General features: G+C 39.2%; 1 protein-coding gene across 1 annotated transcript; it reads right to left on the bottom strand.

Moving 5' to 3' along the window:
* Nucleotides 1-3,966: 3,966 nt before the first annotated feature.
* Nucleotides 3,967-20,331, bottom strand: LOC119726880 (E3 ubiquitin-protein ligase TRIM71-like). Its single transcript, XM_038198733.1, has 4 exons — nt 19,835-20,331; nt 15,318-16,829; nt 14,976-15,104; nt 3,967-4,022 (listed from the first exon to the last, which is right to left on the bottom strand). Exons 2-4 carry the CDS (start codon nt 16,792-16,794, stop codon nt 3,967-3,969), a joined length of 1,662 nt encoding a protein of 553 aa, XP_038054661.1. The 5' UTR covers nt 16,795-16,829; nt 19,835-20,331.
* Nucleotides 20,332-20,659: the final 328 nt, after the last annotated feature.

Raw genomic sequence — 20,659 nt, 5'->3', positions numbered from 1 at the left:
CATAATTTGCATAAATGCAATTCCCTCTTTAAATTTCCTCTTTTTCAATCTTAATTTACTATTAAAAGCAACCAAGCCAAGAGAAAATTAGTTATTTAAAGACCAAACATCTCTATTATTTATAAAATTAACATCAACTATTACCGGTAACTGTTATGATACGGAACCTTTCACAACTAGGTCATTATATACATTTAGGGTCCAAAATCTGACATTTGTCCTGTCGTTGTTACTGCTGTACATTGTAATTTGCCATCATCATGTCATGATGTGTTATTCAGAAAATTTGGCAAGTTACAAGTATTCCAACTAACAATTGTATTTGTTGAGAGGCTGTTTGATTCAAATAAGCGCTCCTGGAGGAAGCATACGCACATAAAGTAGATGGCAGATGTATAGAAACTGGAAAACAAAGGACCCAAAATTAAATGATTGTTCTAAGTGCATATTCTAGTTTGTAATATTCACAAACATTCACATTGAAGATTGGCAAAAAAGTGTTTTTCAATTTACAAACATGCAACCATATTACTAACTACATCTACAAGTACATACATATGTCAATTACCAAAAGGATACAAATTGCATTTAATATCAAAGGTTTTTATTTTCAACTGAAATGTAAATTTAAAGAAACTAATATGAATTTGACATGACACTCGTAATCACTGTGACTAAATATGGAATGGGATCATAAATATTTTAACCTTAAAATTCACTGTATGTTTGGTTAAAAATGGATTATACACATATATTTTATCCAGTTGCTTCTAGGTACATGTATTTACTTTTGTTTCATGTAGCTTCAAATTTTTGTTTGCATTCATTTAAATTTTATAATATTCAGTAAAACTAAAAACATCCTTTTCCCATCAATTGCAAATTTAAGTAGAAAATGTGTGAACATTTTATTTTTCAGAGAGGGAACATGGTTATATTTAACACTTGGTAAACACATGACAATTGTCTTTGTGTTTGCTGAGATTCTGAGAATATTACATGTAAATGCCTTCTTGTTGTTATATTTTCCTGGTGTTTCTTAAGAAAGAAAATGTGTATTCTTCCTTTCTTTCAGTGGTTTTCCAGAGATTGCTCACAGTTAACAATGTGTAATTATGTTTAACTTGTGTGGGTATTCCATAAAGTGGTGTTCTACTGAGGCAAAACAGATAATTCCATTTGCTTTCATGAATCTTTAAGATGTGAAAATTGGCATCAGGTATTTTGGATAAATTCTGGATGTTTTTTTCAGTGTTGTTGGTTTGTTTTACCAAGCAAATTTCCTTTGGTGTAGAAATTTTTTTCCCCGCAGTGTAATTGTTCTGTCCTTACACTCGGTGATAGACCTTTACAGTTTCTCCTGCAGCCACTACCAGATCACCATATGATGTGAATGTGATGCCATGTGGAGAACCACATCCCTTGATCGCACATCCAATGTACTTGCCATCAGGACTGTAATGCAGAATATCACCTGTTGCATGTCCATACACAGCAACATAGATGCTGCCATCACTGTCACAGCTCACACCGTTAGGGTAGTAACCCACCTGCATGTTGCTGGTCATTTCTACTGAGAATACACTGGTACCATAGTAGTCTAGGGATACCAACCTTCTGTTAGGCTGATTTGTGTAGAGAAGGTGGTGATTGTACATTGTCAGATAATATCCAATCATTGGAGCAGGCAGTCTCCTGATGAGGGATCCTTCTGGGTTGTGTAGAGATATCTCATTCTTGCCTCTGTAACCCACTGCTATCAGATTACAGTCATCCACTGCAAGGCATGTTGGTTGGCTGTCTGACCCTCTACCTGGTGTGAACTGATGGAGGAGCTGATGTTGCTTGTTGAAGACCTTGACAACTGGACCATCTAGAACAAGGAGCTTGTCATCCTTGCTGACTGCAATGCACCCATATCAATTCGTGAGCGCTCCTTTTCAAGCGTCCACACAGGAACTGATTTTTCCGCTATGGGAATTGCCATCAAAAACGGCGCCTCGATTGTTTTTTTTGTACACCATTGGAAAACGGAGCACCGCTTTGACTTGTTAAAAGAATATAAGACAGATAATTTTATTCTACATCATACTGATATAAAATATTGAATTTATATTAAAAACAAAGCCCGTACTTTTCAGGATTTATATTGTTGTTTTAGCAGAATTTAACACGATTCTGTGTGTAAATCGAGGTTTTCAGTAAACCCGCACCGCTTCAACTCGCCGTAAACACCAACAGCGCCACCGTACGGCATTGTTAAAAAAAGTGTTGTTAGGGAAAGTTCTGGTCTAACTAATTATCTAACATGTATTTTGATTGGACATTGTTAAGGCCCGTACATTGAGGATTGAAGAAGATGATCGCCAATCATAACCCTGCTCAAATACGTCGTGGGCATTGCGTTGTACGTGCGTACAGTACACTCAAATCTTGTCACGCCGGCCGGCCGCTCACGTCCACACACAGTACACGTTGCGCGTACGCGCATTTGTATTACATTTTGTTACAATCGTGCTATGCGCAAAATCGGGTTGAATCAGGTAAAATAAATAGGAGCGGTTTTTGCCATAAACAAATTGATATGTTACATCATCACTGAGGCCATTTATTTGCAGCATTTGTGGTATAGGAGATGGCTCAGGTTGACTGTTGGGCAATGAGACTGTAAAGATGGCAGGAATACTGGTATTTGCAAACAAGAATTTTGATTCAGAGAGTGCCAGTAGTTTATTGTAAGAGAGTGCTGTAACATGTGCTATCAATGCATTTGTTAATTCAAAGTTCTTGACTTCAGTCTTCAGTTTCAATTTCTCCATCACACATGATCTTCTGGGTCTTGGTGATTGCTTTGCTGCAGCCTTTGGCTCTTCTTCCAGAATGAGTCTCCCAAGTGACCTCTCATCTTCTTCAAAATCCATGAAGGTCAGCTGGTCTGAAACTTGCTTTGGATGTTTTCCTGTCAATTCACTGAGGTTATGCAAGAGCTTCTGCTGAAGTTCAAGAATCTCATAGCAACTTGCTTGATTCATGAGTTGTTTCACCTCCTCCAGCTTGTGCTCTGTCTGTGTCACCTCTTTCCTGTTATTAGCTTGAGCTGCATCAAATGTTGTGATTCTCTCTTGGTAAATCCTGTCAGTCTCTTCTAACAGTCTTTGCTCCTTCTGCCGGATCGTGGCAATCTCTTGGTCAGCTTTTTCTGAGATTTTCTTTTTGGTGTTTGCAAACATGATGTCAAGTTTCTTGCGAGTAATGCAAGTCTTCTCTATGGTGGTGTTCAGTTCTGTTTTGTTCTTATTAACTTTTGAGACAAGTTCTTCAACTTTTTTCTTACACTTTTTGAAAGCCTCAGATAGGCCAATGAGGGAATGTTTTGGATTCCCATGATCAAGAATAGTACATGCGAGACATATGACTTGCTCACATGTGTCGCAGTAGACATTGAGATTGTGGTCTGGATGCTTGCTGCATTTGGGAACTTCTTCTCTGAGTTTACTCTTGTAGACAACCTCTCCTGATCGAAGTTGAGCCAGTGTGTAGATTTTATGAGATTTCATGACAGTCATACGCCCATGCGCCTTTTGACATTCTTGACAGAGGAAATGATCACAGTCCATGCATCTTGAAGTGGCCTGATTCTCCTCATCACAGGCTTGACATTTGACCTCTGACCCTTGACCTTCCAGTAGCTTTTCCTGCATTGTAACTTCCTCCACCAGGGCACTGAATGCAAAGTTATTGGGAAGATCAGCTACCCCAGACCCTTTCAACATGGTTTCACGTCTGCACAGAGGACATTTCAGCTTTGTACCACTCTGATCTTGGCTCTGTCTGAGCTTTTGGAGGCATTGCAGGCAAAAACTATGCAAACAGTCCAGCAGTTTGGGTTGCCTGAAAGGCTTGTTGCAGATGGAGCATTCCAGATGATCCACACTAATCTTCTCCAACACTGATTGAGCTGTAACATTAGATGCCATTTTCACTGTTGGGCGTGATGTGATAGGTGTAGACAAACCTTAAACCTGCAAATGAAGCAGATTAAATTAAAAGGTTTGGAGTTAAATAAATGTATTCGATTTTTCAAATGATGATATGGTTGAGCATGGAAGTTCATTTCCTGTCCCATTATTATATCAATTAAATAAAAGATACCTTTTTGAAACTTTGATCACAAGAACTCATATCAGGCGCTTGCGACACCATCACGGTGTCTTTGTCAACTGGTGTTGTTGAGGCCCTCATGTGACACGTCACGTGACCAAGCGTGGTCGCGCGACAAGAGGCGGTCGGGAGACAGGAGGCGGTTGGCACACAAGAGGTCCGTGGTTCACACTCTTTGCCACCGGATCGACCAAGTCATCACAGAAGAGGAGGACCGCGAGACTGAACTTCACCATGTCAAAAACGCTCTCACTGCCAACGGGTACCAACCATGGGCATTCAAGATCCCTAAAAAGAAACAAACAACTGGAGCTGCCTCCAAGGCGACCACCAATACGAAGCAACAGCCTATGGCCATTCTTCCATATATCCGAGGTTTATCTGAACAGCTGGAGTGTGTTTTTCGTGAACACGGTGTCACAGTAGCACACAAACCGTTTAACACTCTTCGCTCCCACTTGATCAGCCTGAAAGATAAGACCCCAGACCTCAAGAAATGTGGCCTCGAATACCAGATGTCGTGTGATGGTTGTGAAGACACATACATCGGGGAAACAGCTCGCACTCTGCAGACCTGATGCAGAGAACACACCAGTAGGTCAGCCCCCCTGACAGCAGTTGGTGAACATATATCCACCCCAGGACATAGCATCTCCATGGACAATGTCAAGATCATCGCCAGGGAGGACGACCTCTGGAAACGCAAAATCCGCGAGGCCGTGGAAATCTGCAGACACCACCCCCATATGAACAGAGATGGAGGGTACGAGCTGGCCCACGTGTACGATCGCCTCCTGTCGCGCGACCACGCTTGGTCACGTGACGGCCTACGTGAGGGCCTCAACAACACCAGTTGACAAAGACACCGTGATGGTGTCGCAAGCTCCTGATATGAGTTCTTGTGATCAAAGTCCCAGAAAGGTATCTTTTATTTAATTGATGATATGGTTGTTATAATTTACATTTAATTGTAAGTCTAAAACTTGTGTCAATAACATGTTTTCATTGACCGCAAAGAATGTCTTTGGCACCTTTAGTTAAAATAGTTTCTGAGTTGACCTGACATAGAATGACTTGTGATTTACTTCATGAGGACGGCACTAAGCTCTTAATGAAGCTGATCATAATAGACAGTTCATACATTATACACTCTAGTTATACCTCTCACGGTTTCTTCTTTTGCAGGCCCATAACCTGGGGAAGGGGAGTATCTAGATAACTGTCGTAGAATAAAGTAATAATAGTTTACCTGGCTTGTTTTCAAATTGTGCACTTGTCAGAAAAAAATCCACTTTGTTTTTAAAGAAAGTTGCACTATTTTGTAAAAAAAGTCTATCAAATCATTTGTCAGTTAATTTATTTAGGAATTTGTTTTGTCACAAAGCACCACCTGTACCAAATCTTTTTATAGATCTAAAGCTAGTTTTGTAAGACTAAGTACCAACAAGAAGCCACTTATTTTAGTCATGGGTACAAGGACATTCATGTGTACTACATGATTGTATTCCATATCTTTGTAATATTCCAACCGGTTTGATGGATCTGCCTGATTTTCCATTACATTAACATGTAATTGGTAAATAATCAGTTTACATGTAGTTGGTATGAGATAGTGTTACTGGTGATGAAAGTCCATTGTTGCTTTCCATCAATATTTAGAGAGTGGACCGACCAAAAAAATCTTACCTTTAGGTATACATGAAATGAGCCATTACTATCTGCCCATTCTGATGTCACTTACGGCAATGGTTGAAATGAACAAAGATGGCGATCTACTGTATGTATACGCCCCTCTGTATCAACACAGACCATGTCACATGATGTTGAGTACAGTCATTTGCAGTCCCCGGATTCCACTTATGTAGAGTTTTGGTACGTGCTCATAGTCTCATATTTCAAATACAGTGTTTAATATTTAATGGATCCAAAGGTCTAGAGCAGGTAATATTGTACGTCTACATCTAGTGGCTCTTTTAATCACTCAATTAATTTTATTTACATTCTCTTCGATTAAGGCTGAATATCCAACTTCCCCTGTTGACATCTTTACGATGCTTTCAAATTACTTTGTGGTCCACACAGACAGTTCCCACAGACACTCTGTTTCCATTTGTGTGGTTACACTGGGCTTGGTCGTAGCTGACCTAAAACCACATCCTAGATTCCAAGTATTTACTGCTTCATGTTAAATGAACTCACACACATCCATACGCTTCATTATTGTATTTAATCAGCCCCTCTCCCACAAAAGGCCTTTTCACACTGTCCTAAATCTCCCCGTTGGCCGGTTCCAACCCCGAGATTTTTTCAACCCTTTTCCCACTTCCCAAATTTCAACCTGGTTCTGACCCGGGTAGCAAGCTCTAGCCGGATTGAAATCAACCCTGGGAGGGACCAGGGTTGAAAATCGCAACCCAGATCGAAATCGCATTTTTCGACCTGAACCGTTTCGAAAATGATACTGTGAACCGCCCTGAGTTGAGTCACTCGCTGCCGATCCGTGTTGAGTTGAGGCTGACATTCTACCGAAAATCTGACATGCCGTGCATATTTCCCCACACCATCATCGCCATCACAAACACCAATCACAAAAAAATCACTCCCTGATTATAATCCAATAATGTATCGGAGTTTGGAGCATCCTTTACAGAGTCTGGGCTTGTATTAGGTCTGGAAAATGTACCCCCAAAAAGTACATTTCTAACGTTAAATAGAACGAATCCTTGACGAAATAACCAGTGCTATTTTGGAAATATTGCACACAGCTGCGCTGGTGTCATACGTGGAAATCGGACTCCCATGAAAATCGGATTCCTTTACTCCCTTATTGGTCAAGCCCTCTCACGAGACAGGTCGAGGGTCATTCCGTGTCAAATCAACACGCTTTTGGACCCGACCCTCACAGATTGAAACGATATTTGGTGTGGTGATTGGCCTATATGAGAAACCCCCAGAACTGAATTTTTTCGTAAATTGACTCGTTAGTTTTTGAGATACGGGTCAACGAACTTTTGACTAATTAGCATGACCTCCGAACTTTAAATACTTGTATCTCAAAAACTATAGCGCCTACAAAGCCAAGTTGTACATCATATTAAAGCTCTTTGAATGGCCTCCATTTCATAAAATAAAACCAAAATCGTAGCATGAAGTGCAGAGAAAATGCGTAACAAAATGACCTTTGACCTCGAATTACGAAAAACAATATGCTTCAAATTTTGTAATTATTTTTCAAATGTTAGTTTATGATGTCAGCAACAATCTTAAAAAAAAATTGGGATGGGCGCTCTTAAAGTTTTTAGGTTATGATTTTTGAAGAAAGCCTGTCCATGAAAAAGTATGCATAATATTAAATGTACATGTATGTACATGTACATGTACATGTATACTTGTACTGTGTACATGTACATGTGCACATTTTACCTGTGCATCATGTTTGCCCTTTACAACCATATAGTCTCAACTCATATATATTAAGGGCAGAACAAAATTACTTATAAAAAATATGTTATACCGGTCTACGTTACTTTCATTTTTTGCTCAACCAAAGTCTGTGTTGCAGTGTTCATCTCCTCGGCGGAGATCTTGTATACGCGTCCTGTTTCTGTGACCGGTTCCACTGCTGTTAGTACATCCTTGCCATGAATTACAAGTGTGTCTGGTCGATAGGGGAACTTGAAAGATGGAGATGGCCCATGGGGATGAAGGAAACTCAGTTCCACTTCTTGGGATGCTGGAAGGATCTCCTGAACACATGCTAGCCACCAGTAACAGTCATACATCACTGTAACATACCCCTTGATATCTGCAAAATCAATACATGCAGTTTGTCCATGGACTTGGAGACAAACTGGTTCCTCCCTTGAGTCTGAGGAGGAGGACAAATCACGCACCTTAATTTTGTCTTTAGACATCGGACAAAAACAGTGCAGCTTTTGTGTTCCTGGAATGGTACGTGCAATTTGGAATCTTTGCCCGAGAATATCCGCTTCATTCTTGTATTGCTCTGTTGTTGCAAAAGCGAAGTCAATACTGACTGAGAAGTAGCAAATTCATACAGCTGCCATGGGGTCATAATCTGCTGATCCAAAGGTCGCTGGAGGCTAGCTCTTGCTGCAAGGCGTTTAACAGTTCCTCCAATTCCATCAGATGGGCCTTTCCCGTGGGAGATTGCAAAAAAATGCCAATCTGCTGGTACACCAAAATCCTCTTCGTGATGGCACAAGTTGATGAAATTCTTGAGGTTCTTGTACTGAGCAGCACAACCATCTGAGAAGTACAATATCTTCTTGAAACTTTCAATCTTATTAGTGAGAAATTGAAGGAGCAATTTCTGGAACAGATGTACTGTTACAGTATCATGGGTATTACAGTCTGAGATGACGACAAAGCTTAGGTGCTCATTAAGTTTGCCTTCTTGTTGGAAGTAGCACACCTAGGGGTGAATTGTAGCCTGTAGATTGTTCCAGTGGAATGACTGGGCAGCATCCTGAACTACAAAACTGTAATTTTCTGCAAAATCTGCAATGACCAAGATTTCGCTTGGTTCCATGTTGTCTTTAGTGTGCTGGAGAAAGTGACTCTGCTGTTTGGCAATAAAGTCATGATGTAGTAACTTGCGGAGAGTAGCCATGAAGGAATCCAAAAAGTCATCCACTGTATGAATTTTGGTTTCAAGTGTTAAACTGTTAAACGCCTTGCAGCAAGAGCTAGCCTCCAGCGACCTTTGGATCAGCAGATTATGACCCCATGGCAGCTGTATGAATTTGCTACTTCTCAGAGAAAGAGTACTGACTTCGCTTTTGCAACAACAGAGAAATACAAGAATGAAGCGGATATTCTCAGGCAAAGATTCCAAATTGCACGTACCATTCCAGGAACACAAAAGCTGCACTGTTTTTGTCCGATGTCTAAAGACAAAATTAAGGTGCATGATTTTTCCTCCTCCTCAGACTCAAGGGAGGAACCAGTTTGTCTCCAAGTCCATGGACAAACTGCATGTATTGATTTTGCAGATATCAAGGGGTATGTTACAGTGATGTATGACTGTTACTGGTGGCTAGCATGTGTTCAGGAGATCATTCCAGCATCCCAAGAAGTGGAACTGAGTTTCCTTCATCCCCATGGGCCATCTCCATCTTTCAAGTTCCCCTATCGACCAGACACACTTGTAATTCATGGCAAGGATGTACTAACAGCAGTGGAACCGGTCACAGAAACAGGACGCGTATACAAGATCTCCGCCGAGGAGATGAACACTGCAACACAGACTTTGGTTGAGCAAAAAATGAAAGTAACGTAGACCGGTATAACATATTTTTTATAAGTAATTTTGTTCTGCCCTTAATATATATGAGTTGAGACTATATGGTTGTAAAGGGCAAACATGACGCACAGGTAAAATGTGCACATGTACATGTACACAGTACAAGTATACATGTACATGTACATGTACATACATGTACATTTAATATTATGCATACTTTTTCATGGACAGGCTTTCTTCAAAAAATCATAACCTAAAAACTTTAAGAGCGCCCATCCCAATTTTTTTTTAAGATTGTTGCTGACATCATAAACTAACATTTGAAAAATAATTACAAAATTTGAAGCATATTGTTTTTCGTAATTCGAGGTCAAAGGTCATTTTGTTACGCATTTTCTCTGCACTTCATGCTACGATTTTGGTTTTATTTTATGAAATGGAGGCCATTCAAAGAGCTTTAATATGATGTACAACTTGGCTTTGTAGGCGCTATAGTTTTTGAGATACAAGTATTTAAAGTTCGGAGGTCATGCTAATTAGTCAAAAGTTCGTTGACCCGTATCTCAAAAACTAACGAGTCAATTTACAAAAAAATTCAGTTCTGGGGGTTTCTCATATAGGCCAATCATCACACCAAATATCGTTTCAATCTGTGAGGGTCGGGTCCAAAAGCGTGTTGATTTGACACGGAATGACCCTCCTTCTCCAATTATCATACTTAGGTATGTGCAATACTACCAATGAGTCCGTATTTCACAGAGTAGTAAATTCACGCTGCACACCATGAAATATGTGCAAAACTGTTTATAAAAATAAACACGGGTGACTATATTTGCAGTTATTCTTTGAGTAAAATTTGATTTTGTATCCCCCCCCCCCTCCCTTCTTGCCCAGGTCCCAGGCCCATGGGATTCTAGCTCCAGGCCGATTCTAGCTCCTGGGGTTCTGACACCAACATCCCCTCTAGAAGGACCAAGACCACGTGGTCAGCGATGCCGAGATGTGACACATGACGCCTACCAGACCGGCTAAGGTTGGTGCTTATTGGGTCAGTCACTACCGAACACCATTACCACACTGCAGAAACAGATAGATAAGAAGACCCTGTGGAGGAATTCAAGCTGACTTTGGAGTAAAAGTTTGGCTCGGTGATATTTGGAGAACTCACAACTTCAAAAGTCTCAGAAAATTGCATGAATTTCTGTAGTCTATAGAATTTCAAGTGAGGATATCAGGTCTTCCCATTTTCGTATCTGCAAAACAGAATGTATCAGAATACAAGGTCTTAATTATTTCAGTCAATTGTTACCGACAACAAACAAAATTTTGCACTTGACCAGCAATAGCTAAATGTCTTACCAGACAGTTTTGCCAAAACTGTTTCGTTGAGTCGAGTGAAATGTGACTCACCAGTGACATGTCCCTGATGTCTAGTCTGAGTCATGAGTTGAGTCATGAGAGCCAAGTTTGAGTCATCATCCATTGTAACTTGAAGTTAAGTTTGAGAATTTGCAACTCAAGTCAAACTCAAGTTCCAGTCACAGACTAGGTTCTATATTTCTGCCATACTGGTGTATGGCTTTGTTGTCCATGCATTTGCTGAAGAATGAATATATGCAAACGATTATAAGTCAGCCAAAGATAACTTGATTCGTAATTGAAGTATGAGCTACATGTAGAGAGAGAACAAGCAATGTAATGTGTGTTGTCTGTCAATTTGTTCACTTTGAAATGTAGGTGCTATATGAAATGTCAGTGGCAGTCAACTGTGAGGAAGCCAAGAAACCTGTCTGCAAAAACAAGAACAGATTCCCCAATGTACTTCCATGTACAGGTAAGTTCATTTTTTTAGAAGTTAGTATACTCTTAAATGGACCGTAAAGTTGAAAAGTGGCCTCTTGAGGCAAACACTTCTTAGCACACTCACACTGCATCGTGAATTGTTCTTAATTGTAGGGGGATGGGTGCTAAGGTACTCTATGGAATATCCCGTTGCACAGCAAGGATCTATGATATCCGAGAGATTCGACGATTATTATGCAAAACAAGACTGTGTCTTGATTTGGAGACCGTTCAGCGGGCGCCTTCTATGTCGGGTCTTTGGTAACCTTTTGTCATGTTCATCTAATGAAACCTAGAGACAACATCCATTATGCTTTTACATTGTGAATTGTGTCAGCAAAAATAGGCTGTGTCACACGGCCTGTAGCGATGTGTTACGTGATGCGCAAGCGTGACCTTGAATCATCATCACATCATATTTTAAATAACGGGCGTAATCAGAATGCCGTCTGGCACGTTCACGTTTCGCCCACAATGAGCATTCGTATGCATGCTAACAGTTTTGAAAGCCAATGTCAGGTTTTATTGGATCTCTATGTCATTGTCGTATTACAAAAACATGGCATCAAAATTGACCAATGAACAGCTTAGTCCAGATTTCAGAATGAAATGATGTCATGTCGATTCAAATTGGCTGGCGCACGGGGTCGCATACATTTGCATGCGTAGATATCAGACGTTGGACCAGAGACAGAGAGGGTGATACAATGGGCGATACTCAAGACTAGTGTTAAGGCTTCATTCACCATTTTGTATTTCAATTTATTAAAAAAAGAGTGGACAGTAACATTAGGCAATTAAATGGGGTTCGGTTGATACCATTCAAACCTTTTATTGATTCGTAAGTAGTGTTCGTAACTAGTGTTAATTGTATGAAAGAGACTGTTCAATTCTTATTTCTTTATACCTTTCAAATGTGTAACTATGGGCCACGTGTCTCTCCCCCCCCCCCACTCCATTTGAAATCTTGAATTGCACACAACAAATGTATATGTTACCTTCCTTGCCCCCCCCCCCCTTCAAAAAAATTGGTGAACCCCCAGGTGCCCCAACCCTAGTTACGCTGCTGGTACCTTTAAGAAGTTCCAGATCGCGTACATTTCACTCCCATAGAATGTGCGATACTTATAAGTTATCTATAGGTGTGGTGGGTACTTGACTGCACCCTCTGCAACCATACGATATCAGTTCTTCCACTCGTTAGATGTCAAGTTTACCTGTTTTTACACCCGTAATTAAAAAAAATATTTATTTCAATAGTATTTTGTATAAGCATGCCCCATTCATTTTGGAAAAACAATTCCGTGTTTTAATTTTTCCCTTGTAAAGTGGTTGCTAAGGTGCCAACAAATTTTGATCATTCATGTGTCACTTTTTCGCTTATGATTTCTAGACATTTGAAGTTTGCACAGGACAATAAAATACTGAACATAAAACCCCATGAGGCGATCTTGAACATACAAAAGATTTCTTTGTACTACATTTTTTTTTTTTTGATAAAAAAGAAGAATTTTTAAAGCTGACTAAACAGTGTTGATGTAGTGATTGTTTTTTTGTTTTTTGTTTTTTTGCTCGCAATACATGGTACTAGACCTCAACAAGCCTGACTAATTTTCTAAGCTCAAAGTTACATACTCAATGTATTTTGAGAGCATGTTGACAATATTCAAATGCGGTCAATCAGGAGATAAAAAATCAAAGAAAAAAATGTGTTCACAGATCTGATTACTTGATGATCCCCTCTACCATTATGTACAAGTATAAGTGTTGGGGAAACCACTGATGTTATGTTTCTGTCGAAAACAAAATGGTCCTAAATGTAAACAAACGACAACTGAGAAAAGAGGGTTGTTTCATAAAATCACTGTTGAGCTATGTTCTCAGAAAACGTTTTTAAAAATGTCTTCGACAAAATATACAGTGAATAAACTAACTAGTGATACAATAACAACGGCTTCCAAATTAAGTGGTCTATAAATGATAAATACAAAGATGTCTTTTTGAGTCGCACCATCGGTGTTAAACAGGCAGCCCTCATTACGTATGCAAATAATACTAGGAGCAGAGTTGTAACATGCCCAGTGGAAAATGCTGCTGAAACGTATGTGAGATGCTGATTGGTAAAATAACAGACTTTGGATCTTGGCTTAAGTGCCATTGTTGTCATGGAAGCTGCGTTCTCTTGGAGAGATATTCTCTAATTAAAGCAAATGCTCATTGCTTCATTTAGACTACTTGGTCTATCAGCATGTAGCAAGCCAATACTTATTCAAAGAAGCAAAAGCCTCAATCATTTATGGAATAAACTAAACTATTATTGTAGTGTGACAGAACCTCTCACAAGTAGGTCATTCTATACATTTAGGGTCCAAAGTCTGAAATTTTTTTTCGTGTTCCTGCAACCTCCGAAATTTATCGTTTGCCATTCAAGTGGTACTAAAAATGACTTCAAACTTATTAATATTTGTTGGGTAGGTCATTTGGTTCACAGAAGCATTCTTGGAGGAAGAGTACACACATAAAGGAATGCATCGTATCTTCTATTTCAAAATCGTAGATGCCAGACTTATAGGAACAAGAAAAATTGAACCCCAAATTTACAAAATGTTCCAAATGCATCTTCTAATGTAGTATTTAAAAACTCCATTTCAGAAAAGCAAACAAACCAGATTTCAGTTTACAAATGTACATCCATCATAATAACCAAATTTACAAACATCCATGTATCATTGCAGTAGAATGCACAAGGTTTTCATTTCCAACTTGGTTGTAAATGTAATTAAACTAATATTAATTTGATAAGGCACTCAGAAAGCACTGTGAAAGAGACAATCAATGGATTGCATATGATAATCTTTTTTCGCTTTAGTTCAAAATATTTCATCCAGTTGCTTGTGAGTATCTACTTTTAATTAACTCGTGTACACAGAGGTGCAAAATTTTTCTCATTCGAAAAACAGTTGCATTGATTTAAACTCGACAATTTTCCCAATAATTGAAAATTGAATAACAAAATGTAAGGATATGTTCACATTTCTTGCAGAAGTAGGGTTATATCTTAGACTCGGAAAGCACATCATGCATTGACTTTGCATTTGCTGAGATGAATCTGAGAAAATTGAATTGCCCTCTCATGGTAAACCTTCCCTCTCGTTGGTAATACTTTGAAAATACAGACTTGAATTACCCACTCCAACTGATTTCTCATCTATTCTGAGGTAATTTTGTCAGTGTTTTTAATACAGATCTACTGATTTAACGAAGTTTGATACGGGTTTGCTTTCTGAATTTAATGATTTATTTCTTTGTGTCATTCATCTTTGCCGTATCCCAATAATTTTTTGACTCACAAGCCGGGCTTCTTAAGGACTAGTTTGACTTGCCCGCCGCTGTTTTGACTAGCATTTGGCTAGCGGGCTACCCCTAATTTCGAACCCTGTGCGTAGAATGTTATTCGAGGGAATGAACGTTCAAGTTCTTTTTTAGTGATAACAATGTTCAATGTCTGATGGAATTAGTGGTTGGTGGATACACTGGATAGCCCCAGTTTAATTAATCTGTCCTTACACTCGGTGATAGACCTTTGCAGACTGTCCTGCAGCCACTACCAGATCACCACCTGATGTGAATGTCATGCCACATGGAGTACCACATCCCTTGATCACACATCCAATGTACTTGCCATCAGGACTGTAATGCAGAATACCACATGTTGGATATCCATCCACAGCAACGTAGATGCTGCCATCACTGTCACAGCACACACCAGTATGGTTCCCATCCCCCTGCATGTTGCTGGTTATGTCTACTGAGAATACACTGGTACCATAGTAGTCTAAACACACCAACCATTTGTTAATGCGTGTTGTGTAGATAAAGCGGTGATTGTGCATTGTCAGATAACCTCCAATCATTTGAGCAGGCAGTCTCCTGATGAGGGATCCATCTGGGTTGTGTAGAGATATCTTGTCCTTGCCTGCATAACCCACTGCTATCAGATTGCTGTCATCCACTGCAAGGCATGTTGGATGGCTGTCTGACCCTCTACCTGGTGTGATCTGATGGAGGAGCCGATGTTGCTTGTTGAAGACCTTGACTACTCGAACATCTAGAGCAAGGAGCTTGTCATCCTTGCTCACTGCGATACACCTTACATCTTTAGTGAGGCCATTGATTTGTAGCCTTTGTGGGATAAGAGATTGTTCCTGGTGACTATTGGGTATTGAAGCTGTAAATAATGCACCACTGTTTCCATAATAATTTTGAGACAGTGCAAGTATTTTGTTGCCAGAGAGTGCTGCAACATGTGGTATTTCCATGTATACACCTGTTAATCCAAAGTTGAAATCAGTCTTCACTTGCCATTTCTCCTTCACACATGATCTTGCAGGTCTTGGTGATTGCCTTTCTGCAGTCTGTGGCTCTTCTTCCAGAATGAGTCTCCCAAGTGATCTCTCTCCTTCTTCAAAGTCCATGAAGGTCAACTTGTCAGGAACTTGTTGTGGCTGTTTCCCTGTCAATTCACCAAGGTTATGCAAGAGCTTCTGCTGAAGTTCAGGAATCTCATAGCAACTTGCTTGATTCATGAGCTGTTTCACCTCCTCCAGCTTGTTCTCTGTCTGTGTCACCTCTTTCCTGTTCTTAGCTTGAGCAGCTTCAAATGTTCTGACTCTCTCTTGGTAAATCCTGTCAGTCTCTGTTAACAGTTTCTGCTCCTCCTGACGGGTCTTGGCAACCTCTTGGTCAGCCTTATCTGAGATTTTCTTCTTGGTGTTTGAAAACATGATGTCGAGTTTCTTGCGAGATATGGAAGTCTTCTCTATGGTGGTGTTCAGTTCTGTTTTGCTTTGACCAACTTTTGCAACAAGTTCTTCTATTTGTTTCTTACATTTCTCAAAAGCCACAGGTAGGCCAATGAGAGAATGTTTGGCATGATCAAGTACAGAGCAAGTTGTACATATGACTTGTTCACATGTATTACAGTAGACATTGAGATTCTGATCTGGATGGTTACCACATCGCGGAATGTCTTCTCTTAGTTTACTCTTGTAGACAATCTTTCCTGATCGAAATTGAGCCAGTGTGTAGATTTTATGAGATTTCATGACAGTCATACGTCCGTGTGCCTTTTGACATTCTTGACAGAGGAAATGATCACAGTCCATGCATCTTGAAATAGCCTGATTCTCCTCATCACAGGCTTGACATTTGATGTCTGACCCTTGACCTTCCAGTAGCTTTTCCTGCATTGTAACTTCCTCCACCAGGGCACTGAATGCAAAGTTATTAGGGAGATCGGCAACCCCAGACCCTTTCAACATGGTTTCATGTCTGCACAGAGGACATGTCAGCTTTGTACCACTAGGATCTTGGCTCTGTCTGAGCTCTTGGAGGCATTGCAGGCAAAAACTATGCAAACAGTCCAGCAGTTTGGGCTGCCTGAAACGGTTGGTGCAGATGGAGCATTCTAGATGATCCACACTAATCTTCTCCAACACTGATTGAGCTGTAACACTAGATGCCATCTTGACTTCTTGAAGAATCAATTGTTGTTTTTAACCTAAGAATGGATAAGAGTGTCAAAGGTTGACTTCAATCTATGAAATGATCCTATGAATCACCTCCAACATTGTCAACACCTCTTTTTCCCTAGGTTCATACTACTTTTGGTATTTTGAGATTAACCGATTTGAAGGTGGTCATATTTTGGTTGGCTCATTCCTTATAATTTCTGTGTATTGAATTCAATCGATTTCATGTCAGCTAGAAAATTATAGTTTAAACTTCATTGCATACCGTTTGCTTCTGAGTTGATTAGTTTTGGAGATATTCAGTTCCTGAGATAAAGTCACTTTGTAAAACTTACTTTATTGTATTTTATACATAGCACGTAATAGTGGCCACGTGGTAGATATGAGGATAGGACGGTTCGTGAAACAATGAATTCACACTTTTCATGCTGGTACTGTGTACTTTTGTCACAGCGCTATGGGAATTAGTGCGCGAAGCAGCGTATTTGGGATACGACACTTCGTGGTGAAACATTTTTTATTATTTAGAGACATGCCGCACAGTCTAATTAGCATTCTTAGTTAATTAATTGGAACTCAGATCAGAACAAAACTTTGTGAGAGTGATCACTTTGATGAAAAACATGCCGCACAGTCCAATTAGCATTCTTAGTTAATTGGAACTCCGATCGGAACAAAACTTTGTGGGAATGATCACTTTGATGAAATAAAACTTTAATGACAAAACCTCAATCTGGCCAAAAATCGGAATATGACGGTTCATGGTGTGACTGACAAATATGTAATTAATTTAGCTGATTGATATAACTCCAATGTGCAGAGAGGCACTTGCAATTAGACTCCCAAAAATAAGTTTAGCTCCCCCAAAAGTTTGTGTTCCTACTCTTAGTTACTAAAAGAAACAAGAAAAGTAGTGCTAAAAACACAAATGCCCCGCAACCATGCTTATTTCCATAACATAACACCACTCTATTAACATCAACTTACCTGGGTCACATGGAACGTTCATTGACATCGTTATTGTTTTCTTTAGGTTATATATGTAATGTATTGATGCCTATGATCCCATAAAGAACTTTGGGTTTTTTTTGCTTTTCTGTTGGGAAGTCATTGTATGTGATTTAAGCAAACTGACTGGATATTTTCAGTCTTAAGCAAGACATTTCTCAAAGGCAAATCCTTTTAGCATAATCCTTTGAGCATTAACAAAGCCTACATGGAAATAATAAGAATTTTTAAATAAATCAAAAGAAAATATGGTTTGGCCAAAAAAAAGAATAGTTGTGCTTCCGGTTACCCGATCGACCCTATTTTTAGGCTGCGACCCTAAACATTTAATCAGCAATTCCAACCCCCCCCCAAAAAAAAAAAAATTTGAATAAATACAAATAAAATCTGTCTTTTCTGTCTTCACAAAATACCTCTCAACAACCCTTTTGCATCCAAAAATGCTTTTATTTATTTGTTTTCTTACTTACATTCGCTTTTTTTTCAAAGAAACCTCCGTTATTACAAATTCGCTTCGCGATATAACTACTATGCAATTCGATGTCACGCACGGTGACTATAATCACGTGGCGACGACTGGTTCCCGCCGCGCCGCGCAGGGGCCAATTTAGAAGACATAATGAAAATGCGGTAACCAGTCCATAGCTAGCTATGTGACCGATAGGGCGCTATCAGTACAGTGCAAGCCACTGTCAACTGGTCGGATTCGACATCGTAAAAATGCCAAGAAAACACCGATGGAGAAAGAACATTTTTGCAAGTTAATTTACAGAATTGATCTAGCTTGTCTGTGTATGTATTTTCTGTGTTCAGGAGTTCATTTTGAGATCGCACTACTCATATTTGGAGTGATACATGCCGCGTGTTTCCCAAAATTGTTGACGGTAAAAATAGCTCTGACGGCCCATGGTGGGCCGCTCGCCACACACGCACGCATTACACACCTCGGAGTTTTGGCCAGCTCCCCGCGTCTTGACTAGCGTTGTGCATATGGTGCGAACAGCCTGAATTTTAATTTTTTGAAATTATCGAACGTAAATATATTGACAATAATTAAAGGTAGGTTTTACTCACTTTTTGTTGCCATTTCGTGTATAGCTTTCGTAGTGCAATAGAAATAGTTCAGGCTAAAACTTCGCATATAATTGAATACCCCATTCAATCTGCATAACAAAATTGGCAACAAAAAAAATTTCCGACCGACCGACCCTATTTTTGAAAGGCATGTAATCGGAAGCAGAACTATTTTTTTTTTGGCCTTATTTGAATAAGCTTGAGTTATCATCATGACATCATTTCTTTGGTTTTGAATAAAGAGAACAGTGCCTAGGGGGTCCAAAAGTGACTCATAATTGTAAGGACAACCTACAGAGCTGCATATCCATGTACATGTACTACGGTGCAAGTCTCAAGTTTTAGTAATACATGTACATGTGTTTGTTTTCTGTTGTTTCAATTAAAAATATGACTGTCCAAGAAAAAAGGGTGGAGAAGCCACATTAATTATACAAAAACATGTATAAACAGTGTACATTTATGCCCCCTAATATTTTAGTGAGTGATTACATGTACATTTGCACATGTACATGTATAGGCCTACATTGTATACTGGATTGGTAAAAAAAAATAAAAAAATAAAAAAATATTAAATCCTATTGTTTTAATTCTAATGACCTTGGCCTTTGTCTTATGGGGTCCAAACTTATAAGTTATACTAGCAAACTACCTTCATTGTATTAAGGTTCAAGACATACAAGGTTCAAGACATACATTATCAAGTTCTTTGTTCAACTATTACATTTTTATTTGAGGTTCAAATGTAGAATCAAGGATATGTTTAGTCCTCTCAAGCCGGTAGACTGACAACAGGGCATTTGTTTTAGAGAGTATTGTATTTGAGCATTGCCATTGATTACTCCTCTTGTAAGACCAATGCTGCACATACCGGTACTGGTAATTATTCCAAGATTCTTGACAAATGCCATGTAAAATGAGTACAACAACGGTACAACATCAAGTATCTTACCTGAATTGAAGTCTTTTTGTTAGTTTTAGAAGAAAATTTGAAACTATCCTTCTGGAAGATGGCGCACAACGTAGGCAGTTGACACCGTTTGATGTGAATGCAATGCACTGTACATGTACATGTACATGAATGCCTAAGTATGTTGCACACAGTGCATACATTTCCAGTTCTATTTATAGACGCTATTGGAGTCCACATGTACGTGTACTGTAGGGGTAATTTATGCACACATGAATGCAGGTTTACTGTGCATAAATAGCAGTCAGTGTTTGCATGTACCCATGTGCCCCACACAAAAATAGAATCAGAAGTCACCAATGCTATTTTGGAGTAAGCAACCCTGGTGATTTTCAAATTTCAGCCTGAAGAGAATTTGTGGTGTCAATAAATTTTTCCTAATAATCTATTTGCTCACTTTGGTTAAAAACAAATAGAGAAAAAATACATTTGTTCCTATTAAATTATATATTTTTTAAATCTATTTCTTTCCAGTGTATTTTGCCCCCCCCCCCCCCAAAAAAAGGGGAACATTGAAAAGTAAAAAAATATAGTGGTAAAATAGGCTGCTATTAAAAAAATAGAATGCTATTTATAAAAAATAGTGCCCACAGACAATGGTGACAACTTAATATGTAGAGCATATGGCAGATGATCTCTCATGTTGAAAATGCGCGCACATGGCGGTAATGCAAAATCATTTGCCTACATTTGATAAATGAGCATCTTTAGCAGTCATATACATAAATGAAATAAGCAACAAAATACAACTGAATAAATTTAAGAAAGGATAATTTAAATAAAATAGACGAAAAGTAGTATGCAGTT

This window comes from Patiria miniata, unplaced genomic scaffold, assembly GCF_015706575.1.
Source record: "Patiria miniata isolate m_02_andy unplaced genomic scaffold, ASM1570657v1 HiC_scaffold_2, whole genome shotgun sequence".
NCBI classification, from domain to species: domain Eukaryota; kingdom Metazoa; phylum Echinodermata; class Asteroidea; order Valvatida; family Asterinidae; genus Patiria; species Patiria miniata.
This window is presented reverse-complemented; position numbering and strand designations above follow the sequence as displayed.